Below are 22,978 nucleotides of genomic sequence, written 5' to 3' on the forward strand. Positions count from 1 at the left end.
TGTCTCGGGGTTGTCTGTGAACATGTATGTCAATGTCCTTCTCTGTGTGTTTTCTTGTAACAGTTGGAAGGAATGGATCAGGAAAAAGTAACTTCTTCTACGGTATGTGAGCCTCAATTTTCTACACAATAGTCCAACGTTGCTACTTTCTCTTGTTTGTTTTCTAAAACTGTTGCTCTGTCTCTGTTTTCATAGCCATTCAGTTTGTGCTCAGTGATGAGTTCAGCCACCTACGACCTGAGCAGCGTCTGGCCCTGCTCCATGTAAGTCCAGACGAATATCGCACACACCTCGAATGTCAGTCATAATTTGTAAAAGTGGCTCTGTGACATGGGGCTTGCACAGACGTCTTTTGTTTTGCATGCTTGTGTTAACAAAAGCTTGTGTAACCTCCTAATGAATGGTGGATTATACAATTCTTAATAGGATTATGTGTTTTTTTTGTTGAAATATGTAGTTTGTGTTGTAACAGCTTGAAAAACTTTATTTTAACATGTAAATCCGTTAATATAAACATGCCAATGTTGTGTTTTCTTCCCCTGTCACTGTAGGAGGGAACTGGTCCACGTGTCATTTCTGCTTTTGTGGAGATTATATTTGACAACTCTGACAACCGGCTGCCGGTAGGAATGGCAAAACTTTCGTATTGATCCTATTAATTGTGAACACACAGATTCTTTCCAACTTTATATTGTTCTAACATTGCAGTAAGCCTCTGAAGTAAAACACTATCTTCTGTGTGCATGTCATAAATACCATCTATACAATCATGTCATTACATTTTAGTATTTATTTTTAAAAGAATTATCAGAGGAAAAACTGTAATTCTTTACTTATTTAGACAGATAAAATAAATGTTTTTTGTCAGGCAACTTTCCTCAACATCATCCTAAGTTCAAGCCACCGGTCTAAGTGGTATCATCACTATATTGTGCTATTCTGATAATATTTAACAGTATTCCTATGACTGTTGTGATCAGTGATTATAATGCAACCTCCAGTAGACAGTGCTTATTATTCTGACGATGAAGACAGGGTGGTTGATCCAATCCAGAAATCCAAAGAGTTTCTAACTGGGGGTTAAACTGTAATCATGCAGCCTGGTAATACTGTGGCACAACTGGCCAATCCTGCTGTTCCCTTCTTGACCGACGATAAATATCTCTTCTTCCAGATTGACAAGGAGGAAGTCTCCCTTCGCCGTGTCATTGGCGCCAAGAAGGACCAATACTTCTTAGACAAGAAGATGGTGACGTAAGTATTGCTGTGTGGTGACTGTTTGTGTCCCTGTAATCACCGGAAATTACAACACTGTGATCCCATGCAATCACTTGTTTGATGGCATCTGTTATTGTTGCAGTAAGAATGATGTCATGAACCTTCTGGAGAGTGCTGGTTTCTCCCGCAGTAACCCCTACTACATCGTCAAGCAGGGAAAGGTGAGAATGGAGTGGGTGACAACCTCACACGCACAACACATGAGTGTGTCAGTGTTGTGTCATGTATTACAGTATGCAAACAGGGCTGGAAAAAGTTCTGGTGTCTTGACTTGCCATGTATAATCAGAAATTGTCATCTGCTTAAGTTAATAAAACGGTACACCAAACAGCAGGGTATTTCTTCTTATGCATTATTTTCATGTTTCATTCAGATCAACCAAATGGCCACGGCACCGGATTCCCAGCGTTTAAAGCTGCTGCGAGAGGTGGCAGGGACACGGGTGTACGATGAGCGCAAGGAGGAGAGTATTTCTCTCATGAAGGAGACAGGTAACAGCTTTGGAACATCATTGTTTCTTAGACATTACTAAATAATTGTTTTAACTTCCCCCACTTTAAACTATTCGTTTTCAATCATAAATGGGGTTTTTGGTTGCCAAATTGAGCCTTAGACAAAAGTGCACACTGCAGTTTGAATGAAAAGCAGATTTGGAGACTTTATTTAAAAAAAAAAAAAAATGCAATTTAACTTTCTTAATACTTATTTCATGATTAACATGCATGATGATGGGCAACATGGTTACTGTAAAAGTAAACAGCATTCATCAATAAATCATTACTAGCGTGAAGTAATGTCAGTTCAGTAGAATTATGTTTGCCGTTTTAAAAACAACTTGGTCTGTGTGTTCCCCAGAGGGTAAACGAGAGAAGATCAATGAACTGCTAAAGTACATCGAGGAGCGTCTGCACACCCTGGAGGACGAGAAGGAGGAGCTGGCTCAGTACCAGAAGTGGGACAAGATGAGAAGGGCCCTGGAGTACACCATCTACAACCAGGAACTGAATGAAACCCGCGCCAAACTGGATGAGGTAACACTCTATGGTTACAACGGGAATCGCCACTAGCAGCCAGTCAGAATATTACAATATAGTAGAAAATGCTGTTTCACTGAATCTTGATATGAATGCTGTTTTGTCCACTTCACCAGCATGTCAAGTATCACACATTCATTTAAGCCATTTTAATAGATTATTTAATAAAATCAGTCACCATAGCCTGCACACCAAAGATTTAGGTCTGTGCTCAGTTGTGTACAGTTTACCATACCAAGTTTTCCTCTTTAACATTCTGTTTGTTGGTTGTTTTTTGCAGTTGTCCTCCAAGAGGGAGACCTGTGGAGACAAATCCCGACAGCTGCGTGATGCTCAGCAAGATGCTAGAGACAAAGTAGAGGTAAAGAATTCCACCTTTGAGTAATTATATCCATCTCTGTGGTTAGGTGAGGGGTATTATCTTTAACAGCTTGTAGAAAAGTGCAGTATTCAAAATTACATTGTTGAATTTTATTTGTGTATTTATGTCATCCAGAATAGTTCACATTTGAAAAACAGACAAATTGGGACATTTTGTTAAAATTAGCTTTGCTCTTCACATGAACAAAATCTGTTAATCCATTCATCTCTCCTGAACCTGTCTTTGGTAAATAAATGACTAGGCATTTAATCACTGGAGAAGAAGTAAGTTGTTGTATTAACACTCCTTTGAATTAAGTCTCACGGCGTGTTTCATTATTTTGGCTCCTTTTCTGTAGGAGACGGAGCGTGTTGTGAGGGAGCTGAAGTCCAAGATCTCTGCCATGAAGGAGGAGAGAGAGCAGCTGTCGGCCGAACGCCAGGAGCAGATCAAGCAGAGGACCAAGCTCGAGCTGAAGACCAAGGACCTGCAGGACGAGCTGGCAGGCAACAGCGAACAGAGGGTACGGAAGCCTCCTATCTGCGTCACTCCGCACACGTGATGCCGCACCAGCAACACTCCCCCTCCCCAACCCCCCATCCCCTGCATCATCACTCTATGTAGACGGGGATGGTTTTCTCTTTTCATATACTCCACTCTGCCATGTTAGAAAGTGGAAAGAGGAGTTCATGTTCACAGTTGCTTCATTTTTAATGGAAGTCAAGGAAATAGTCAACTTTTGAGAGCATCATTAATATATTGATGTGATTTATGGAATTTTTTTTAACTAATCAATTAATTATACAGTCATTAAAATAGTTAAATTTTTCATTTATCCGGAATAACCGGATGTTACTTGTACTTGGTAAATGATGAATTTTCTAAATGAGCGCTGATTAATTTCTTGCTGAACTTTGCTAAAATATATGAATGCATTAAAAAGCACCAAATAGTGAAGTGTTTATTTAAAAGTCTAATTTCCTTATAAAATAGATGTAATGTGCAGTTTTAGTCTTTTAGCAGAACATTTGCTGGACTGTGGATAAGAGATAGAGCGGACTGAGGAAGCACCAGGCTGCATATTAGACCTTTTAGCCATAAGCTCCACTATACATCATTCCTGGCACAAGGTTTTGTGTACAGAGCTGGCACAGATAACTCTCCGTATGGCATAGTGTGCAGTGTATGTTCGTGTGCACGTGAGTCTGAAGATGACAATCATACAAACGGCTTCATTGGCTCAGCCTCTGTGTGAACTGTTATGGGTCCATGGCAGCATGCTGGCTGGTGGTTGGATTAAGCCCACCTGGCTACGGCTGGCACAGCATCAGCCAAATGTTATTGGAGCAAAATGAAAAGCAAGGGAAGCAGAACTGCGTCACTAGCTGCTGATGGTCCCGGTTTTATCAGGTTTGAGTTGGCTTTGACATGCAGAGAGAAAAGTAGAGGTTTTCATACCTGTGATAGGGCAACACACCGTCATAGAAACCCACACAGAAAAATCTTAAAAGCAGCAGGCGGTGGACTGGTCCGATGTTTCCATGATCCAGGTTAAAACTATGATCATAAATCTTTCAGAATACTCTGTATGGTTAATGTGTTTTACCCAATTATTTGCCTTCTTTGATGCTTTTTTCCCGAACTCGTTAGTTTCGGGAAAACTAACGAGTTTGTTTTTGTTTGTTTTCATTAGTTTTGACAGCAGACTACGAGCAGCATCAATTGTAATAATGAGAATTAGATAAATGGTGTTTTGCTTTATACATGTGTATGTTTACTATATATACTCAAAATAAATACAGGCCAATACTATGAAGTCAAAAAAAATCAACAGAAGGGGTGCACATAATTTTAGCATCTACCAATGAATATTACAGCCAAAAAATAATTTATTATAACTAATTATTTTGAGAAATATAAATTCAATACACATTGTGCAGGAACTTAACATTGAGATAAAATGCATTAGGAATTGATTAATTTGGAAAAAAAGTCTGAAAATATACATGGATGCATTGAGGTAATAATGAAATCTTTTAGACTAATTATTTTGTTTGAATGTCTTTTTAGTCTGTGTCAATCCCGCTTTTACATAAGCTTATCATCCTTCCACTGTAAACAATTCATCCATTTCATATACTTCCTCCTCCAAAGTTCTACATTTTGAAGATTCATTATACAATGTCATGTTCTGGCTCCTCTAGAAACGCCTGCTAAAGGAGCGTCAGAAGCTGCTGGAGAAAATTGAGGAAAAGCAAAAAGAGCTGCAGGAGACGGAGCCAAAATTCAACATGGTGAAGGAAAAAGAAGAGCGGGGTATCTCCAGGTAGGGATGACTCATCCTCGGCTACGAACCCTCGAGCAGTTGGTGACCAGGCTTAACTCGATGAGTCAGTCATCACATTTTGAATACACTTTGATGGCAAGAGTTCAAGAGGTGGATGCACATGAAATACATATAAGACTGGGAATATTTGGACTGTTTCTCATTTCTTGGTCTTCAGGTTCTGAGCTTCAGCTAATTCAATTTGAAATAAAACAATGGATAGTTCATTAAAGTGCCAAGTCTCAGCTTTAATTTGAATAGGTTTATATCAATATTATTAGGGCTATGTGAATGATTAATCGCTTTAAACACAGTGCCCAATTTTTAGGGGTAAACGTCAAACAATATGTTTAATAGTTTGTATCATTGACTGCCTCAAATCTTTGTTTTGTTGATGTACTGATGTGTCTTCCTGTGGGACCTTGTAGTTAGTTTACAAAATCGTAACTTTCTGTCTTCCGTCTCCTTCCAGACTGGCTCAGGCTACTCAGGAGAGGACAGACCTCTATGCCAAGCAGGGACGTGGCAGCCAGTTCACCTCCAAGGAGGAGAGGGACAAGTGGATCAAGAAGGAGCTGAAGTCGCTGGACCAGGCCATAAATGATAAAAAGAGGCAGATTGCAGCGATTCACAAAGACCTGGAAGACACAGAGACTAGTAAGGAGAAGAACCTGGAGCAATACAATGTAAGCAAATTCAAAACTGTGAATATACTTTCCAGGAAGAAGATTTATAGTTTAGCGTAAAGTTTGGTTTTCACACTGATTTTCAGGATCAGCTTCAGAGGAAGTATGAGAAAACTCCTACAATTATTGCTACTACTAAAAAGTGCTTATTTGTTCACTTCTTTCTCAACATTTCTTTTGTTATGTTTTTTAAAAATCTTTGATTGTAATATTTGAAATTGCTTTATTCAAGTCTTTTTGACATGATTTCTTATTTTTATATCCCCTAACCGAGAATCTGACCTACATTGACCTTATCTCTTTAGAAACTCGATCAAGATCTGAATGAGGTGAAGACCCGTGTGGAGGAGCTGGACAAAAAGTATTATGAGGTGAAGAACAGGAAAGATGAACTGCAGAGTGAAAGAAAGTAAGAACCTCGTCTTTACCCTCTTGCCTTCTCTTTGAATTAATTTAGTTCAGCCCTGACTTGTGCTCATAATTTGTATTTGTATTGTCTCGTTATACAGCACCACATCATTCAGATGAATCTTTACTGGAGACTTGCCTGTATCTTGCATTAAGCTAAAAGGTTCAATCGTTTCCGGTCTGCAACCTTTAGTTACATATTAGGGTTTTGTCTACTCTGAATGTCACTGGGCCTTCTCTGTCCACTAATACAATGAGGTTTTTTTTTACATGCAAAAGGTTTTTAAGCCTGGATGAATTGAATCGTTGGTTAGAAGTAAAAAATTTATTCAAGACCGATTCTCCCCTGATTCATGACAAACAGCATTTTCAGACAAGTGTCCGTTTGTTAATTAAAAACAGACAATTATTATAACGAAATAACAAAATTGATGAGCACTGTCATGTTTGTTTCATATTTAATCTGTCATGCACCCTCCAGTCCACTGTGATCTATTGTTTTATTCTAGTGGGTGAAAAGGCAGCATAATGACTGCTTTAATCGAAGGAGCACAATCTGCACACCACACAGCTGCAAGCTATTGGCAGTGTATAATCTAAAAATATGAACAAATACAAATTACCCTAATGGAAACAAGAGGAAGATGGTTTTGGCAGTTTCATTATTTTAATATAAGGGACGGGTTCCTAATTTGTCACCTGCAACTGTGTGTCTGTTGAGACTGTGTTTGCTTGCTGTAATCATTCCTCCTACAGATAATGGCCAACAACAAATTCCCTCCTAAAGCTCTTAATGTTAATGACGAACTCCACAGGCTTATTTTGTGCCAAGAGTCTGACTGAAGTTATTGTAAGTCTGGGTCAAGTTAAAGTCATTTATGGATGGGGCTGGGCAAGATTATGACGCAGCACAGTGTTTTAACTTCTTTGCTGCAGAAGATGCGATGCCCCGTTTATCCAGGAACATAAATATGAATTCATCGGGTTTTTTATAAAGATCAGTTTGACGTGTGAGCAGAGTCGCTTGTTGACCTACACTGAGTAATTCGACATAAAATAATCGTTCATTAATCGTGATCAAGGTAAATGTTTGAAATAATCATGATATTGATTTGAAGTCATGTCGCCCAGCCCTATTTAGGGACCAAATTCCCTTTCTGTGTTAGTTATCGCTCACTGCAGCTCAGCCAGAAAACACTTTCTCAATTGCATCAAGGTCAGTCTACACGATTCTGAGATCAGTACCTTGAACCTATGATGGAATCAATTGATTTTAAAAAACATCTGCGGAAGTCATATGCTAATGTCAGACACATTTAGGAGTGTGTTAATAACAGGAGGAATGATTGCAGCAGGCATATTGTCTTTTTTTTGTTGAGTTTCATCGTACACTGTCTCAGTTGATATAAATTATTTTAATGTGTGATTTGATGAACCAGCTGATATTTCATTTAAAGTTCACTCCTCAAATAGATGAGCAACATTTCAAATTACTATATAACTCCTTATAATGAAAAAATATAATTACCTCCCATATCAAAAAACGACTTTTATTAATTTAGGATTTTGTTGTCTGTGGTTTTGTCAACAAATATTTACACCAAAAATCTTCTTAAAGAGCACAGTCATTTCATTAGTGTGTCCTAGTTTCTAGTGTGTTTGTCCTTGCTGACTATTCTTCTGCTCCTGTGAGCATCGTGTAATCATGTAATTGGGTTTCAGTGTTTCTGGTGACATAAGTGTAACAGTGTGTGACTGTCTGTGTTTGTCCAGCTACCTGTGGCGTGAGGAGAACGCAGAGCAGCAGGCCCTGGCAGCCAAACGCGAGGATCTGGAGAAGAAACAGCAGCTCCTTCGAGCGGCCACCGGCAAGGTTGGTTACTCTGTGCATGACTGCGTATTTACTGAATTACATAACTCATCTACAGGATATGTAATGCCTCCGTCTGGACTCAAATGAAAGTGAAATTGATGACACACTTACTTGAAAGCTTAGTTATTATCTTCCAATCTGATGATGACATCCGATTCTGTCATTTATCAGGGTGTTCTTTTATTGCTGGTGGGACATGTATGTATGTGTTGTGGTAGCAGCATCTATGGGTGTGTTCCTGTCTCCTGTGCTTTCTCCTGGTTATCATTTCCTCTTCCGGCATGTGGGTCCCATCCAGAACAGCTCCTTCCAGGTGTATCAGTCACCAGCAGTGTCTTCCACATCCTGGTGTCTTATTTTGCAACTCCTTCAAAAACACTGCCTTTAATTGTAGCCCTTCCTTTGCCCTCCAGCAGACTGTTGTCCATGATATTGCTGAGCATATATCGTACTGTGAGGCATCCAGATTGGGGTCTTTACCACATGTGCCAGCTGTTGTGGCTGCTGCTGGTCGATCTTATTATCAATGTTTGTGGCTTAAGGTTACTCAAGCTTCACAGCTTTGGAGGAGGGTGGTGATGCAAATAGCTTGGTTGATGGAGATTTTTGTTCAGTGATGAAGATTGTTTAAAAGACCTGGTGTCATAAGACCAGTCTCCCAAAGGGGCTGCTTAGGGATGTGAACTGTTAACCTTTATCTACAATAAGAAGAACAAATGGGCCATACGGTTAAAAGAAGTATAAATATGTCAGATGTATCAGATGTGCTTAGAAGAGAATAGCTATCTCTTCATTACCTTGACATCGGTACCATCTGAGCAAGTCTCACAGACTGCACATAACACTTTCCCTATAGCATGCCAACATGTTGCTGTCTCTGAAAAAAAACGTTACACAAGCTGTCTGCTGTGCTGAGGACTGTGGTTCTCCTGGCCTGTTAATGTAGTTTGATTATTGTAATAACCCACTGAACATGTATCCAGTATATACGACCAAAGAGGGTCAAGAGTCCCAAATCTGTGTTGGGCAGGACCACCAACCTGTCTGCACATCCTGACATCAACCACTGACCCAACTTCAACAAGGTTGAAAGAAAAGCGATGCCCTGTCACAATCAACCAGTGTTAACAAATCAAGGGCCCAGCAGCCTTCTGCAGCTAATATGGCGGACTGGTTGGTATTGGTCCACCCACTCTACTGGGTTTACTTCGTCATGACGGAGATTATGCTACTGGGAAAGGCACAGTTGCTATGGTACTTAAAATCATCTTGTGCAGCTATCCTCCTCTAGCCCTGGTGAACAATAAGCACACTAACCTTCCCTGTAGCTGCTGTGCTACACATCTATTAAAATCTCACATATGGACCTACTTAGTGAAGTACTGTGAGACAGGAAATGGGCAAAGTAAAGATGAATCAGACCCCAAGTGAAAAGTTCCTCACTCTCCAAAATGAGCCCACCGGAATACTGCGATGGACTCACTTTGTAATTCAGCCAGTCGTCAGGAGAGGTGCATCAAATGTAATCATTCATCTGCCTTATCACAGCTTGCTGAATTTACATATGAATCACTGCTCTCGGCCTCATCCAGTAACTGCCAGTCGTTTCTTCTGGGCAGATACATCAATCAAATATCACTTTTGAATAATGTCTGGCTGACATGAAAGGGAGGCTGTGTGTGGCTTTATGGACAAATGTCCTGCATTTATTTATTTTTCATTGGTCCTGGGTGACTCATCCCGGCTCAAGTCTTTGATGGACTCAATATCCTCTGCCATACAGTTGATGGGGTTGTGCAATATCCAGAAATTGCTAATTTCTTTTTCTTTTTTGTTGTTGTCTGTACCTTGCGATTCAAGCTACTGAAGCAATGGGATCAGTTTGTAGAAACACACTTTATCTTTGTGATCTTCAGTATGCCTTTTTGAAAGTTTCAACAATTCTTTACAGCACATCATTTGATCTGTTTACTAATCCTTCTGTAAAACGTATACTTAATAAAAAAAGATTATATCTGCTATTGTGATTGAAAAAAAATGATAGTCAAACAAAGATTATAAAAAGAAGTTTATATGTTTTCCTGTATTTTCTGCTGCTTAGTGTGTGAAATGTTTCAATTAAGCTATTTTTGATTGGATTAAAAAACATGCTCTCATTGTTCTCGTTTTCTAGTCCATTCTGAACGGCATTGACAGCATCAACAAAGTCCTTGAGCATTTCCGTCGGAAAGGCATCAACCAGCATGTCATCAATGGTTACCACGGCATAGTCATGAATAACTTTGAGTGTGAGCCTGCTTTCTATACCTGTGTGGAGGTGACCGCTGGTACCAGGTAAGGACTGTTTTTATTTTATTTTTCACTTTGATGTTTTCAGTTTACTGACATTTTGCAATAAAACACATGGAGTCTGATTTTACCCCAGTAGTGGATGCAACATGTGCGTTTATCTCATTTTAAGACTGGGATTGCATGCTTGATCCTTTAAAGCTGGATGAGACAAACACTTGATCTATATGCGTTTTTTTTAGTTCACTCAAGTGACTCAACAAAAGTTATCCAGAGAAATTAATTTCCCTCTTTTTGTTTGAAAGTCTTATTCACATTTATTAAGTTTTCATTCAGACAGTGGCTGAACCTCAAGCATTCACTCAATATATAAATTGTGACGTGTGACTCTGCTTCCTTCATGCTAATAAAAATGTGTCCGGTGGATATATGGAGCAAACTGTTGTTAATATTATCTAGTGTTAATGTGTCAGTATAACATATTCCTTGGGGATTATAATTATGGATTTATATCGTCATTTAGTGACTGTGGCAAACCTATTCACTCATAAATCTTTTTCTCTTTTTCCACCGTCCTGCTCTCATGTTTTACAGATTGTTCTACCACATTGTGGAGACTGATGAAGTCAGCACCAAAATTCTGATGGAGTTCAACAAAATGAACCTGCCAGGAGAAGTCACATTCCTGCCCTTGACCAAGCTGGACGTCAGGGACACAGCTTATCCAGAGACCAATGTAAGGGACATGCAGAAATAGCTTCTGCTACTTTTTTAGTCAGTAAATTTAGGCATTTACTGTAGGTCTTTGTTCTCAATTTTTACCAATTACAAAAAATGTGTATTCAACTGTTAACCATTCAAAAGACGCTTTTAATTCAATGATTTGCTTATACCAATATTTTATTTGTTCCTTTTAGGATGCCATTCCCATGATCAGCAAACTGCGCTATAGCACCACCTTTGACAAGGCCTTCAAGCATGTGTTTGGGAAGACCCTGATTTGTCGCAGCATGGAGGTTTCCACCCAGCTGGCCAGGGCGTTCACCATGGACTGTATTACTCTGGAGGGTAAGCTGAAAATCCAGTGACAGTACAGTCACACTAGAACATGGAAGTTGCAACTCTCACAAATAACACTTTTGAGTTTCGGACTAAAACTGAGTTGGCGGGAATCTGTTAAATCACAGAACACAATACATTAACTGCATCAGCAATATTTGTAGTATCTTGACACGTGTCTTTAATCCGAAAATAATAAGTAGCTAAACTTGAGTTTGAACTCTGTAATAGTTGATGTTGTTGAGTCAAACCTCTTTCCCAGATGGCCTCTGCAGTTGCAGGCTGTGAAAAATGTTTTTAGTATTAGCTGTGTGTAACTACCCATCATGTCTGAGTCATGCTTCATGTTAAACCATCTGCCCCTCTACTGATGTTAGACTTGCATTAGCCTGATAGTGCTGCAGTGGCCTTTTACATACAGCAGTGTTTCCCCTTGGATTTCCTGTAGCAGCGGGGGGGAACCTTTAGTTTTTAGTTCAGTATTTTACAGTATACGGGTGGTGCATTACTTGGCAACAGTCAACAAGACGACATAATGTGCGTCTGCCCTGATCCTTTTGTTGTGACCCCCCAGGTGACCAGGTTAGCCACCGTGGAGCGCTGACAGGAGGCTACTACGACACCAGAAAGTCTCGTCTGGAGCTGCAGAAAGACATGAGGAAGGCGGAGGAGGAGTTGGGTGAGCTGGAGGCCAAGCTCAATGAGAACCTGCGCAGGAACATTGAACATATCCTTTTACATAAAACATAATTAGTTTGCTCATCAGGGTTATTTTACATCATTGATGTCCTCAAGGAAATGTTAGCTCCATGTGCTCTCTGCTGGGAGATTTGAGCACAAGTAAATTCATTTTATTGTGAGATTTGTATTGGAGTTTTTAAAAGGGCCTTGATGGCCAGCTATCTTTGTAGTATTACTGACGATGTCTTCTCAGGACATTTCACTGTGGATCAAAGTGATTTTATTCATTCGCCTTCTCTTGGCTGAGTCCTGAACGAGGTGTTTACTGAAGTGAGTCATGCAGTTTCCTTAAAAGTTTCACCATCACCATCTGTCTTTCAATATATCAGTATATATATTTTCCTCATAGAGAAGGTTTGCTGCGATAGATGGGGTTACATGTGTTTAAGTGTTCAGCCACACACCAATCACATAACCTGCCCACTGGCCTCACTGTTTATTAAACTCTTTTTTTATGAAAAATATCCAGGAATTTAGTTTTTGTTTTTTGAGGTTGGAATCACGGATTCCTCTAACATGTGAAATAATATATACAATTTTCAACATGTTTTCACAAGTAAGTTTTGCCATTGAAATATCCTTCTTTTGTCGCTAAATTGCATATTTTTATATATTTTACAGACAGCCAGCAGTTTAAGTCAAAATTAAGCTCGCTGGTAACTGGAGTAAACCAAATTAAAACAGCATGCGTGATATAATTGTGCTCATACTAATGTTACAACTGTATCATTGGCACTCTGCACCTGGTCTTTGAGCAAAAGAGGAGGAAACATTGTCAATATTTAGTTACTAAATGTGTTTAGAAACTGACAACTTCATTCTATAAAAACACATATTCACATTGTCCTCTTCTGTCCGTGATTCATGTGCCATTGTACATAACATGAGAACCTTTCCACTCCATCTAGGAACTTGCAGTAAGTGCTGCTCTCATCAATGTCATCACTTGATGTCATATGGCTGTCCTCTGTATTTTAAATGTGGACTCTCATGCATTCAAGTCAGGAGACTGACTTGAATGCATGAGAGGGTCTAAGCAGGTCAAGAGAGATTAGTTTATATTTCGGTCATATTGGCCGGGTCCATGACTCACTGGTTGACAGCCCATGAAAGCAAACAGTCAGATGTGTTTGCACGTACGACATGTTTATGGATATAGTCACTTCCACCACGGTATGTTTATCTTATGTGTTGTCACACCTGTGTGACTCTGTGCAGCTTCTCACTCACACTGATGTGTGTGTATGTAGATTAATCTGTGCACCTGGCCATGACGTGTATGTGTGAGTAGGCCGGGGAAATGGATGACTGATGAACCCCTCCACCCCACAGCAGTGGTGAGTCAGTGAACAGATCAATTATTAAACTTCACTCTGCACCTCTACCCTGTCGATAAGCATGTGATTATGCACCTCGTATATCCCTTCTATTTTAAGTGGCTATTTTCATTTAGCCATTACTGCCATATTGGGGGGAAACTATTGAGGTCATGCAGTGGCGTTGGATTTGATGACTCACAACTGCTACAAATGATCAAATTTATAATGCGAAATTCACCTGATATATATTTTATTTATAAGAGGCAAAGTGGTCAATGATATTAACATTTGTTTCTCTTATAAAAATGGTGTCTTTTTGTGCTGGTAGTGGCCTGATGTGAGCTGATCCCATTCATGAAAATGATCAATTGGTCTTAAACCATCACGGTTCTTTCCGTCTTCCATGAGCAGTAGGCAGAGCAGTCCTCTGACTTCCAGTTGCCCTTTGAAATCAGCAGATTGATTGGCCTCAGTGTTTTATTGAGTCAGTTAATCCTCAAAGGAACAGAGGTGTGTCGCAGTCCTGGAAGATTGATAGACCTGTCTGTTAAATTAGCTTAATGATGTGTATATGCAGCCTCTTTAATCCTCTGGATGTCAATGATGACTTCCCTTGGAAGCCCAATCACATTATTGAAACCCTTTAAGTTGCACTAAAGGGTGACACACTGTCCCATGGCTTTATTTGCTAATGAGAGCAGCCTCATCAAAAGATAGCGTGTGTGTGTTATGCTTTTCTGTCCTGAGTGGAATTAGAGTATGCACAACTTCATCAGTGTGGGTCTTGTCTCAGGTAAAATACACTGTCTACCCACACAGTTTGGCAGAATAACAGAGGTGATGTGTTCAGCTGTGTCCTGTAGACACTGGTTACATTGAATTGGGAAAACTTGAAGCCGTGTGAAAAGATAAAATCTGTCTTCATCTTGAAAATTCACTTTTCTGAATAACTGTTAGGGGGAAAAAATGTTAATGTTCACCCAAAACTAGCATTAAATTTCCTTAATGGCTGCCTCCACGCATCAACAACGAGATCGACCAGCTGATGAACCAGATGCAGCAGATTGAAACACAACAGAGGAAGTTTAAGGCGTCTAGAGACAGTATTCTGTCAGAGATGAAGATGCTGAAGGAGAAGAGGCAGCAGTCGGAGAAAACGTTCATGCCCAAGGTGATTACAAACTGACATCACAGTTTAAACTTGTGTACAAGCCCAGGAGTTATAATCATTAAGATGTGACTGACGTGAATATTACTTATTGTTTTGCATGATCTTAGCACAAGGTTCAGCCTGTTCTATCCACTGATGTCTATTTTTGTTTTACATCTTCTTCAGCAACGCAGTCTCCAAAGTCTGGAGGCCAGTCTCCATGCCATGGAGTCCACCAGGGAGTCACTGAAGGCTGAGCTAGGCACAGATCTGCTTTCTCAACTCAGCCTGGAGGACCAGAGGCGTGTCGATGACCTCAATGATGAGATCCGTCAGCTCCAGCAGGTCAGGAGGAGGATGGGGAATGGGCATTTTGTCGTGCTTTGAAATAACTGACAGTCACAGATTGGCATTATGGGTTTTTATTGAATTAAGTTAAAAAAGAGAAACATGTTTGTGGCGAGCTGGTCCAGTACAGTGAGTTACTGCTCAGTAAACACCATTCATTTAAAACCAGCAAGTATATGGCTGGCTACATATGAGTGTGTTTTCACCTGTTGTGTGCACGTTGATATTTATTATTTATAAATCTATTTTTAGAGAGATTATCCATTATGCTATTTTCAGGCATTAGTGTTTTCCATTCCCTGTACACAGTGCATTTGTAATTTAATATACACGGTCACTGTCATTATTAACGTCAAGAGTTAATCCTCTTTTAATGTTTGGATTAAAAAATGATGACGGTGGTTAAAAAAATGTGTGAATGTTATCTTAAAACACATTATTTATTATTGCTTAATTATATAATTGTATTGAGGATGGATTTAAAGCCACTATTCATTTAAAATGTACTCAAGGCCAGTTAGTTTACTTAACATTTTTATTATGTAACTATATTACGTGTATTATGTTCCCCAGTATCTTGTCAACGATTAAAGTATTAATTTAGATTTTGAAATTTGCATGAAAAAAGCTTTTACTTAATTTATGTGTTGAAGCACAATTAACAGTTTGATTTTTATTCATCTACCATGTGGTGGATGAATCGACATAGTTATATTTAGATCAAAGAAAACGCCTGTTACCCACATTTTGTTGTTTCGCTGTTTTCCCCCTCCCTCGCTGCCTCCTGCTTGTGTATTCAAATGACCTGATTGAGGTGAGAGCAGCCGGCAGCAGCTGTGTGTGGGATGTTCCTGTGATCCAGCGTCGTCCTCTCCTCTCTCTCTCCCGCTGCCAGCTGCTCTCATCTCTCACCTCAGTGAACTCTCAGCTTTTCCCGCAATTGTTGCGCAACGGCTCTGCCCCTGCAACATGGAGCTTTTCATGTGTGGTGCTGCAGTGCTGGTGGTTGTTGAATTACTTATATATATAAAAAAAAAACGTGTGTGGACATAGATAAATGCATACACGGGATGCTGCTGAGACTTTATAGTTATGAGTGTCCTTATTTGTAGTTCAGAGATAAATACAGATGTAGCAGATAATAGCAACAGTTTTATTCTAGCGACACATTGTTACATTAAGACGCCAAAGATAGATATTATCAAAATTGGCTTTGAATAAATGTTTTAATAACATTCCTCATGTGTCTAGCGCTGATGTGATACACAGAGAAAGAGAAAAGTTTGAGCTTTTGGATATCTACCATTGGCTGATTTGTCGCCACCTAGCAAAAACCTAACGGGTCTAACCTTTTTGTGTTGAACTCTTTGCCCAACCACAGGACAACAGACAATTGTTGAATGAGAGGATCAAGCTTGAGGGCATCATGACCAGAGTGGAAACATATCTAAATGAGAACTTACGGAAACGTCTTGACCAAGTGGAGCAGGTATGCTGTCCCTTGAAACTTTTTAGAATTCTGTCTTAAATCTCATTGTACGGCTCATGCCAAATTTTCTTCTATTACATGATGAAAGATTTATGTAAAACTACTATTTTGCCCTTTTTAAATTCTTAATCTAATAAATGATGCATCATTACTTGTGTAATGCGAAAGTTTAATATATATTGTTTTTCAGCAGTTTGATGATTTTGGTGATGTAATCTGTTCAGTCAATGTTTTCATTCAAACAAATTAGAAGAGGGCTATTTGAATTTGCATGACCATATTTTTTATGTGGCCTAATTTTCATTGACACAGGAACTGAATGAGCTGCGGGAGACTGAGGGCGGTACAGTGCTCACAGCCACAACATCTGAGCTGGACGGCATCAACAAACGTGTCAAAGACACTTTGGCCCGATCAGAAGGTTTGTGGTGTACTAAAGAAGCAACAGGGAGGTGATGGTAGTGTTTTGAGAATTGTTCTTGTGGTCAAGAAGTCAACTGACCCTAACTGGTCAATTTACACAAGCTGGAAAACTGTTAAAATATTCACACATTTCTTCCTCAGGACCTTTATTCCCATGTTAGTGTGAGTTCCCATTTGTACTTCTATGCCTCACCTAAATGACAATATATCCAAGCATGTGTGGAGATTCTTATTTTAACTCTGAAACACTTTCCACTTGATTTGTTTGACCAATCAAACCACAGTGATGTTAAGAAAATCCTATACATAAAAACATATTTTCTGTCTTTGTTATTTCTCTATTTGTCATAATAGAATAGGTAATGTAATGTTGGACAGAGTGGCCATTGAGGCATTTCTATATGAAGAATAACAGATCAATTTACATTGACCTTCACTGCATCATGCACCAGAATCATCTATGAAAAAATCTTAAATTCTGTTTCTCTCACACACACACACACACACACACACACACACACACACACACACACACACACACACACACACACACACACACACACACACACACACACACACACACAGCGCCTGGTCACTCAGTTATATAATTGTTCTGCTGATGCTATGACTCAAATTCGATTTGATAGACTGCAGTTCTCAGAAAGTACTTGTCCCTGAATATAATACAGTTTCACAGATTCATATTTAATCATTGCCACTAACTTAATAGAGACACATTCACAGTCTCAGTCTTCAATTCTAAACTCTCAACATGTACGTTTTCTATTTATGACTCAGTGAATAATAAGATTTTCTTTTGTCTCTGTCTCTTTACAAAGTTTGAGTAATAGCCTCTGCATTAGTCTGTTGTGGATGAAGGATATTTGGCCAAATGGAGTAATTGTGGCTGTGGAAAATATGAAAATCTTTTTCAGGAGTTAAAATTAAGTACATTTCACTAACTCTTAAAAAATGTTGAATCCTCTCTGAGTATGAATCGTTTTTGTCCAAGGGACTTTATATTATATTCTACATTATATGTGTGCACCAATACCTCATTTGGTTTGAAACACATGGCACTGCACCAACCTCCTCTGATGTCTCCCCCAGATCTGGATGTCCTTGTTGACAAGACCGAGGTAGAGATCAAGGACCACATAAAGAGCATGGAGCGCTGGAAGAACATAGAGAAGGATCAGAATGATGCCATCAACCATGACACCAAGGAGCTGGAGAAAATGACCAACAGACAAGGCATGCTGCTCAAGAAGAAAGAGGAATGCATGAAGAAGATCAGAGAGCTTGGTTCACTTCCTCAAGAGGCCTTTGAGAAGTACCAGACCCTCACACTCAAACAGGTATAGACGGAGCTTAATGATGATACATCTTGGCCTCCCACTTTTAAGTTAAATGTCTTGACCAGCACCAGCAGCAATGTTCAGAGGTTCTGTGTTGTTGTTCAATGTGGATTTATACACCTATCGGCCACAACGTTAAAGCTACTGTCTGTTGAAGTGATCAATATTGATTATGTCCTTACAGTGGAACCTGTCAGGCGGTGGGATATAAAGGCAGCAGGTCAGGTTAAGTGGGCAAGTGTGAGAATTTGAGCGAGTCTGACAAGGGTCACATGAGCAGCAGGTTATTGTGAGGTGTTCCCAGTATGCAGTGGTCCGTACCTACGGATGCTCTGGGTTAAGTCTTGTTGGGTACTGATGAGATTTTAATTTGACACGTCCCATCTATATAACATTTTGCATCCAGTCATTCCTTTATATAGAGTTTGCAGCATTGACCCACCGCTGCAGTGTCATGAAGTTGCAATTATGCTTCTCTGCAGAGCGCTTTTAATTTAAAACTACTGAGCTGAGGTACAAGGGGAACCTACAGAATATTTTATTAATCATGTGGCTGATCTGTGTATATTACAGTTTAATTGACCAAATCATTTCCTTTTACAGATCAGAATATCAGCAACATATTATTTTAGTCTGTTTTGTGCTTCTTGGGGCGGCAGAACAAACTAAAGTGTTAGCAAAGAGATGCTTATGTCAAAATTCAGCCGACACAGACCAACTTAACGAGTCATGTTTTGGTGTCATGAATAAATTTAGGTCCAATTTTCTCATTTCTGTCTGCTGTGCCCTAACTCTTCAGGGTGCATTTCAATAAGGTTGAGGGTTGATTATTATGATTCCCCCACAGTCACAACACTGTACGCTGTCAGGCATATCCATATCCAATATCGACAGGTACACAGGTGTTATTACATTCCCATGACACATAGAGTTCTGACCCTGCTTGGTCAGAACTCTGTCATGGGAATGTTGAGGCGAAAGCAGAAAACTACCTGTGTTTTTCCAAGGTCTGTTTACCTTCCGAGGATAGTAAATACTTTATCGATTTTTTTGATGGCCCACCAGAGAGGCTGGATTTCTCCCGTGCTGCTAATGGCCAGTCTGACAATGACAGATGGGTCAATGTGTTTATGAGAGGGAGGAAAAGAGAGCGACAGCTCAACAACATACAGTCGAGCAACGGCACAAAACACCAAGTTATTTCATGTCATTTTGAGAATTGTAAAAAAGTTTGGATCATTATGAAACCTAGTAAGATCAAGGTCGGCCACCACATTCTTGGTAATTATTGGAAAACAGTGTGGTATAAAAACATTAAGGGCTATGAAGGAAAACGATTGTAGTGCCTAAAGCTTGGAAAACCACTTATGATTTCCACTGTGTAAACTTGAAGCTGTCGTCCTGGTGTTACCACATCGACATGACCCTAGATAAACTGTTTGACTTCACATGGACTCTAAAGTCACAACAACAGCAGCACCAACAATAACGAGGTACATATACTGAAAATCGATTTCCTTTATTTACCTCAGTCACACTTACAAGTGTGTTCACATACACACAGATAGACCCGGGTCTCCTTAGGAATATGCCCTAAGGCCAACACATCACTTCCCACCCACTCACCTGTGACTCAGACACTAGTTAGGGGTTTGTCACTGCGTTATTTTCAGCCCACTGCCACTGGGAGCACAGACTCACAGAATGTTGAGTGGACTTAGCTGCAGCTTTCATAAGTGTCGGAGCGTGTGTACATTGAATGTGTGTGTGTCAAATTCCCTCCTTGAAAATGCTGAAAATAGCTGCACACTTTCTCATAAACACTCCACATAGTTAATCTCTCTCCACAAGACGCTGCTCAGGGGCAAGATGGTGCCACTGATTGCAGAAGTGGATGAGAGGACCATGAAACAATGGTTCTTGCTCATGTCCCCTGGTCATTAGTGATTCAGAGAGTTTGGAGAATGTGTCACATTTGACCCAGTGATTAATCAGCTCATGTCATCTTCAGATATGAATAGAATGTAGAAATGCACTTTCAAATGCTCTGAAATGCATAATGGTTGCATAATGAATACATGTCTTAATGGTATCAATGCGTGCAGTAATTAAGGGTGCTCCGATTGATCGGCCACTGAACGTTATACTTTATACATGAAGTTATTTCTTTTCTCTGTGCGATTTTCACAGAATGTTTGCTCAGTAGTGTTGCAGTCGGTAAAATGCAACGCATTTCGTTGTTTTTTTAAAACTAATTTTGTCTTTTGCAAACGGGATGATGTACTTGTTTATTTGCATATAGAGTGGGGGATTTGATTACGAGTGGTCTGTCTGATCGGGTTGTATAACCTCCTCTTCTGCGGTCCTCTGTGTGTGTCTCCTGGGTGAGAGCCTGTCACAGCCTGGCAGAACCAACAGGACACACATTTCTTCTTTCTCTGGTATTAATGCCTTTCTTCGTCATCTATCTGTGACGTGAAAACATCAGATTTCCACACAGTCAGAGAAAGTTAAAGTGTGTATCCTGCTTATATAGTTCAGCATCACAGCGTCACTCCTGCAGCTGCTGACAGCATAGGTGAAACAGGTGACACAGACACAGGAGTTTAATGTGGTGCTGAATTGAAAAAAAGGAACATCTTGACAGTAATAATGGACATTTACTGCCAAAATTCTGAGTAGGATTCAGCCCTGTAGTATTTATTTGCATATAGAGGAAGAGAAATTCCATCATAAATGGTCCCTTAGATCACCAAAGATGAATGTTAAGTAGGCATAAACAGGGCCATAGACCCCAAAAATCCAGATTGGAACACCCTTAGCAGTAATACAGGCTCACTTCTCTCAAGTGGTGTAAAACTTGTTGGCAGAAGTTTGCTCGCTCAAAATTATCATGAAAATTGTAGAGCAGCAAATACATTACTGATTTAATTTCTCCTGATATCGATTTGTTGTCATGTCTAGTATCAGACAATAATCATCATGGTATTCCAGAGCCAACAATGACATCTTAAAATATGTTTTGACCAGCAGTTAAAAAAGATATTCAACTGACATTGATATATTTGTGAAATCACTCAGACGATTAATAAATTGGTAAAAGAAGTTTTTGTTAACTATGAATTAATTATCTGTTGAACAACTGATCTTTTCCCCACTAATAATTTGAGCAGTATTTGCTGGCAGTACAGTCGAGCTGCCCCACGACTCAGTTCAGCTTTTGTGGATTTTTATTTGATTCATTACACCTTATCCTGAAACAAGACAGATGTATAATTTACTCTCCCACATACATAGTCTGTTAAGCCTCCTTGCACCATGCTCCTGCACATCTTTGTCAAAATGTGATGTTTTCACATCCCAGATGAAGAACGCTGTCAGAGAACGTAAAAGTTGTGGTCTTGGTTATTGCTCAGTTGTAAAATCTACCTGAATGTTTCTCCTGCCTGGCTGCTGACAGCGCTGTCAGCTAAATCACGATATCACACTATCTGACATTGTGCTGCCCTCAGTTTCTATCTCATGTCTTTACTTCCATCACATAAAATTTTTGGTTGAAGACATTTTAAGAGAAGAATCTGTTTGTTGTTAAGTTTACAGCCACTGCTCTGTATGTGAGGCAGCTTTAAAAGGGAAGAACTTGGGGTCTTTTCCACTAATGCATTGATTGATTTAATGACTTTTAGGAAACTGCCAAACACTGCATACAGGACTGTCTCAGAAAATTAGAATATTGTGATAAAGTTCTTTATTTTCTGTAATGCAATTTAAAAAAACAAAAATGTCATGCATTCTGGATTCATTACAAATCAACTGAAATATTGCAAGCCTTTTATTCTTTTAATATTGCTGATTATGGCTTACAGCTTAAGAAAACTCAAATATCCTATCTCTAAATATTAGAATATCATGAAAAAGTATACTAGTAGGGTATTCAACTAATCACTTGAATCGTCTAATTAACTCGAAACACCTGCAAGGGTTTCCTGAGCCTTGAAAAACACTCAGCTTGGTTCAGTAAACTAAATCACAAGTATGGGGAAGACTGCTGATCTGACTGCTGTCCAGAGGACCATCATTGACACCCTCCATCAGGAGGGTAAGACACAAAAAGAAATTTCTCAAAGAGCAAGCTGTTCACAGAGTGCAGTTTCAAAGCACATCCACAAAAAGTCTGTTGGAAGGGGGAAATGTGGCAGGAAACGCTGCACAACCAAGAGAGATGACCGCAGCCTTAACAGCATTGTGAAGAAGGGTCGCTTCCAGAATTTGGGGGAGCTTCAAAGACAGTGGACTGAAGCTGGAGTCCAGGTATCAAAAGCCACTGTTCACAGACGTGTCCGGGAAATGGGCTACAATAGCCGTATTCCCATGGTCAAGCCACTTCTGAACTCAAGACAACGGAAGAAGCGTCTGACTTGGGCTATGGAAAAGAAGCACTGGACAGTTGCAGAGTGGTCCAAAGTCCTCTTTTCAGACGAAAGCAAGTGTTGTATTTCATTTGGAAGTCAAGGCGCCAGAGTCTGGAGAAAGGCTGGAGAGGAGCAAAATCCAAGTTGCTTGAAATCCAGTGTGAAGTTCCCACAGTCAGTGATGGTTTGGGGAGCCATGTCAGCTGCTGGTGTTGGTCCACTGTGTTTCATCAAGTCCAGAGTAAATGCAGCTGTGTACCAAGAGATTTTAGAGCACTACATGCTTCCGTCTGCTGAAAAGCTCTATGGAGATGAGGATTTCATTTTCCAGCATGATCTGGCACCTGCCCACAGTGCCAAAACCACCAGTAACTGGTGTACTGACCATGGCATTACTGTCCTCGATTGGCCTGCCAATTCCCCT

At 39.8% G+C, this 22,978-nt stretch overlaps 1 protein-coding gene across 1 annotated transcript in view; it reads left to right on the plus strand.

Annotated features, from left to right (window-relative positions):
• Positions 1 to 22,978, plus strand: part of smc3 (structural maintenance of chromosomes 3) — a 29,723-nt gene that overhangs the window by 1,109 nt on the left and 5,636 nt on the right. Inside the window, exons 3-24 of the mRNA XM_034598496.1 lie at positions 64 to 102; positions 196 to 263; positions 552 to 623; positions 1,175 to 1,254; positions 1,361 to 1,439; positions 1,652 to 1,769; positions 2,134 to 2,309; positions 2,593 to 2,673; positions 3,032 to 3,196; positions 4,878 to 4,999; positions 5,472 to 5,685; positions 5,991 to 6,094; positions 7,867 to 7,966; positions 10,140 to 10,300; positions 10,850 to 10,991; positions 11,173 to 11,323; positions 11,889 to 12,041; positions 14,394 to 14,545; positions 14,711 to 14,869; positions 16,254 to 16,361; positions 16,674 to 16,782; positions 17,895 to 18,142. Coding sequence (XP_034454387.1) covers positions 64 to 102; positions 196 to 263; positions 552 to 623; positions 1,175 to 1,254; positions 1,361 to 1,439; positions 1,652 to 1,769; positions 2,134 to 2,309; positions 2,593 to 2,673; positions 3,032 to 3,196; positions 4,878 to 4,999; positions 5,472 to 5,685; positions 5,991 to 6,094; positions 7,867 to 7,966; positions 10,140 to 10,300; positions 10,850 to 10,991; positions 11,173 to 11,323; positions 11,889 to 12,041; positions 14,394 to 14,545; positions 14,711 to 14,869; positions 16,254 to 16,361; positions 16,674 to 16,782; positions 17,895 to 18,142 — 2,801 coding nt within the window. The remainder of the gene's footprint in view (positions 1 to 63; positions 103 to 195; positions 264 to 551; positions 624 to 1,174; positions 1,255 to 1,360; positions 1,440 to 1,651; positions 1,770 to 2,133; positions 2,310 to 2,592; positions 2,674 to 3,031; positions 3,197 to 4,877; positions 5,000 to 5,471; positions 5,686 to 5,990; positions 6,095 to 7,866; positions 7,967 to 10,139; positions 10,301 to 10,849; positions 10,992 to 11,172; positions 11,324 to 11,888; positions 12,042 to 14,393; positions 14,546 to 14,710; positions 14,870 to 16,253; positions 16,362 to 16,673; positions 16,783 to 17,894; positions 18,143 to 22,978) is intronic.

Source organism: Hippoglossus hippoglossus, chromosome 1 (assembly GCF_009819705.1).
Source record: "Hippoglossus hippoglossus isolate fHipHip1 chromosome 1, fHipHip1.pri, whole genome shotgun sequence".
Lineage (NCBI taxonomy): Eukaryota > Metazoa > Chordata > Actinopteri > Pleuronectiformes > Pleuronectidae > Hippoglossus > Hippoglossus hippoglossus.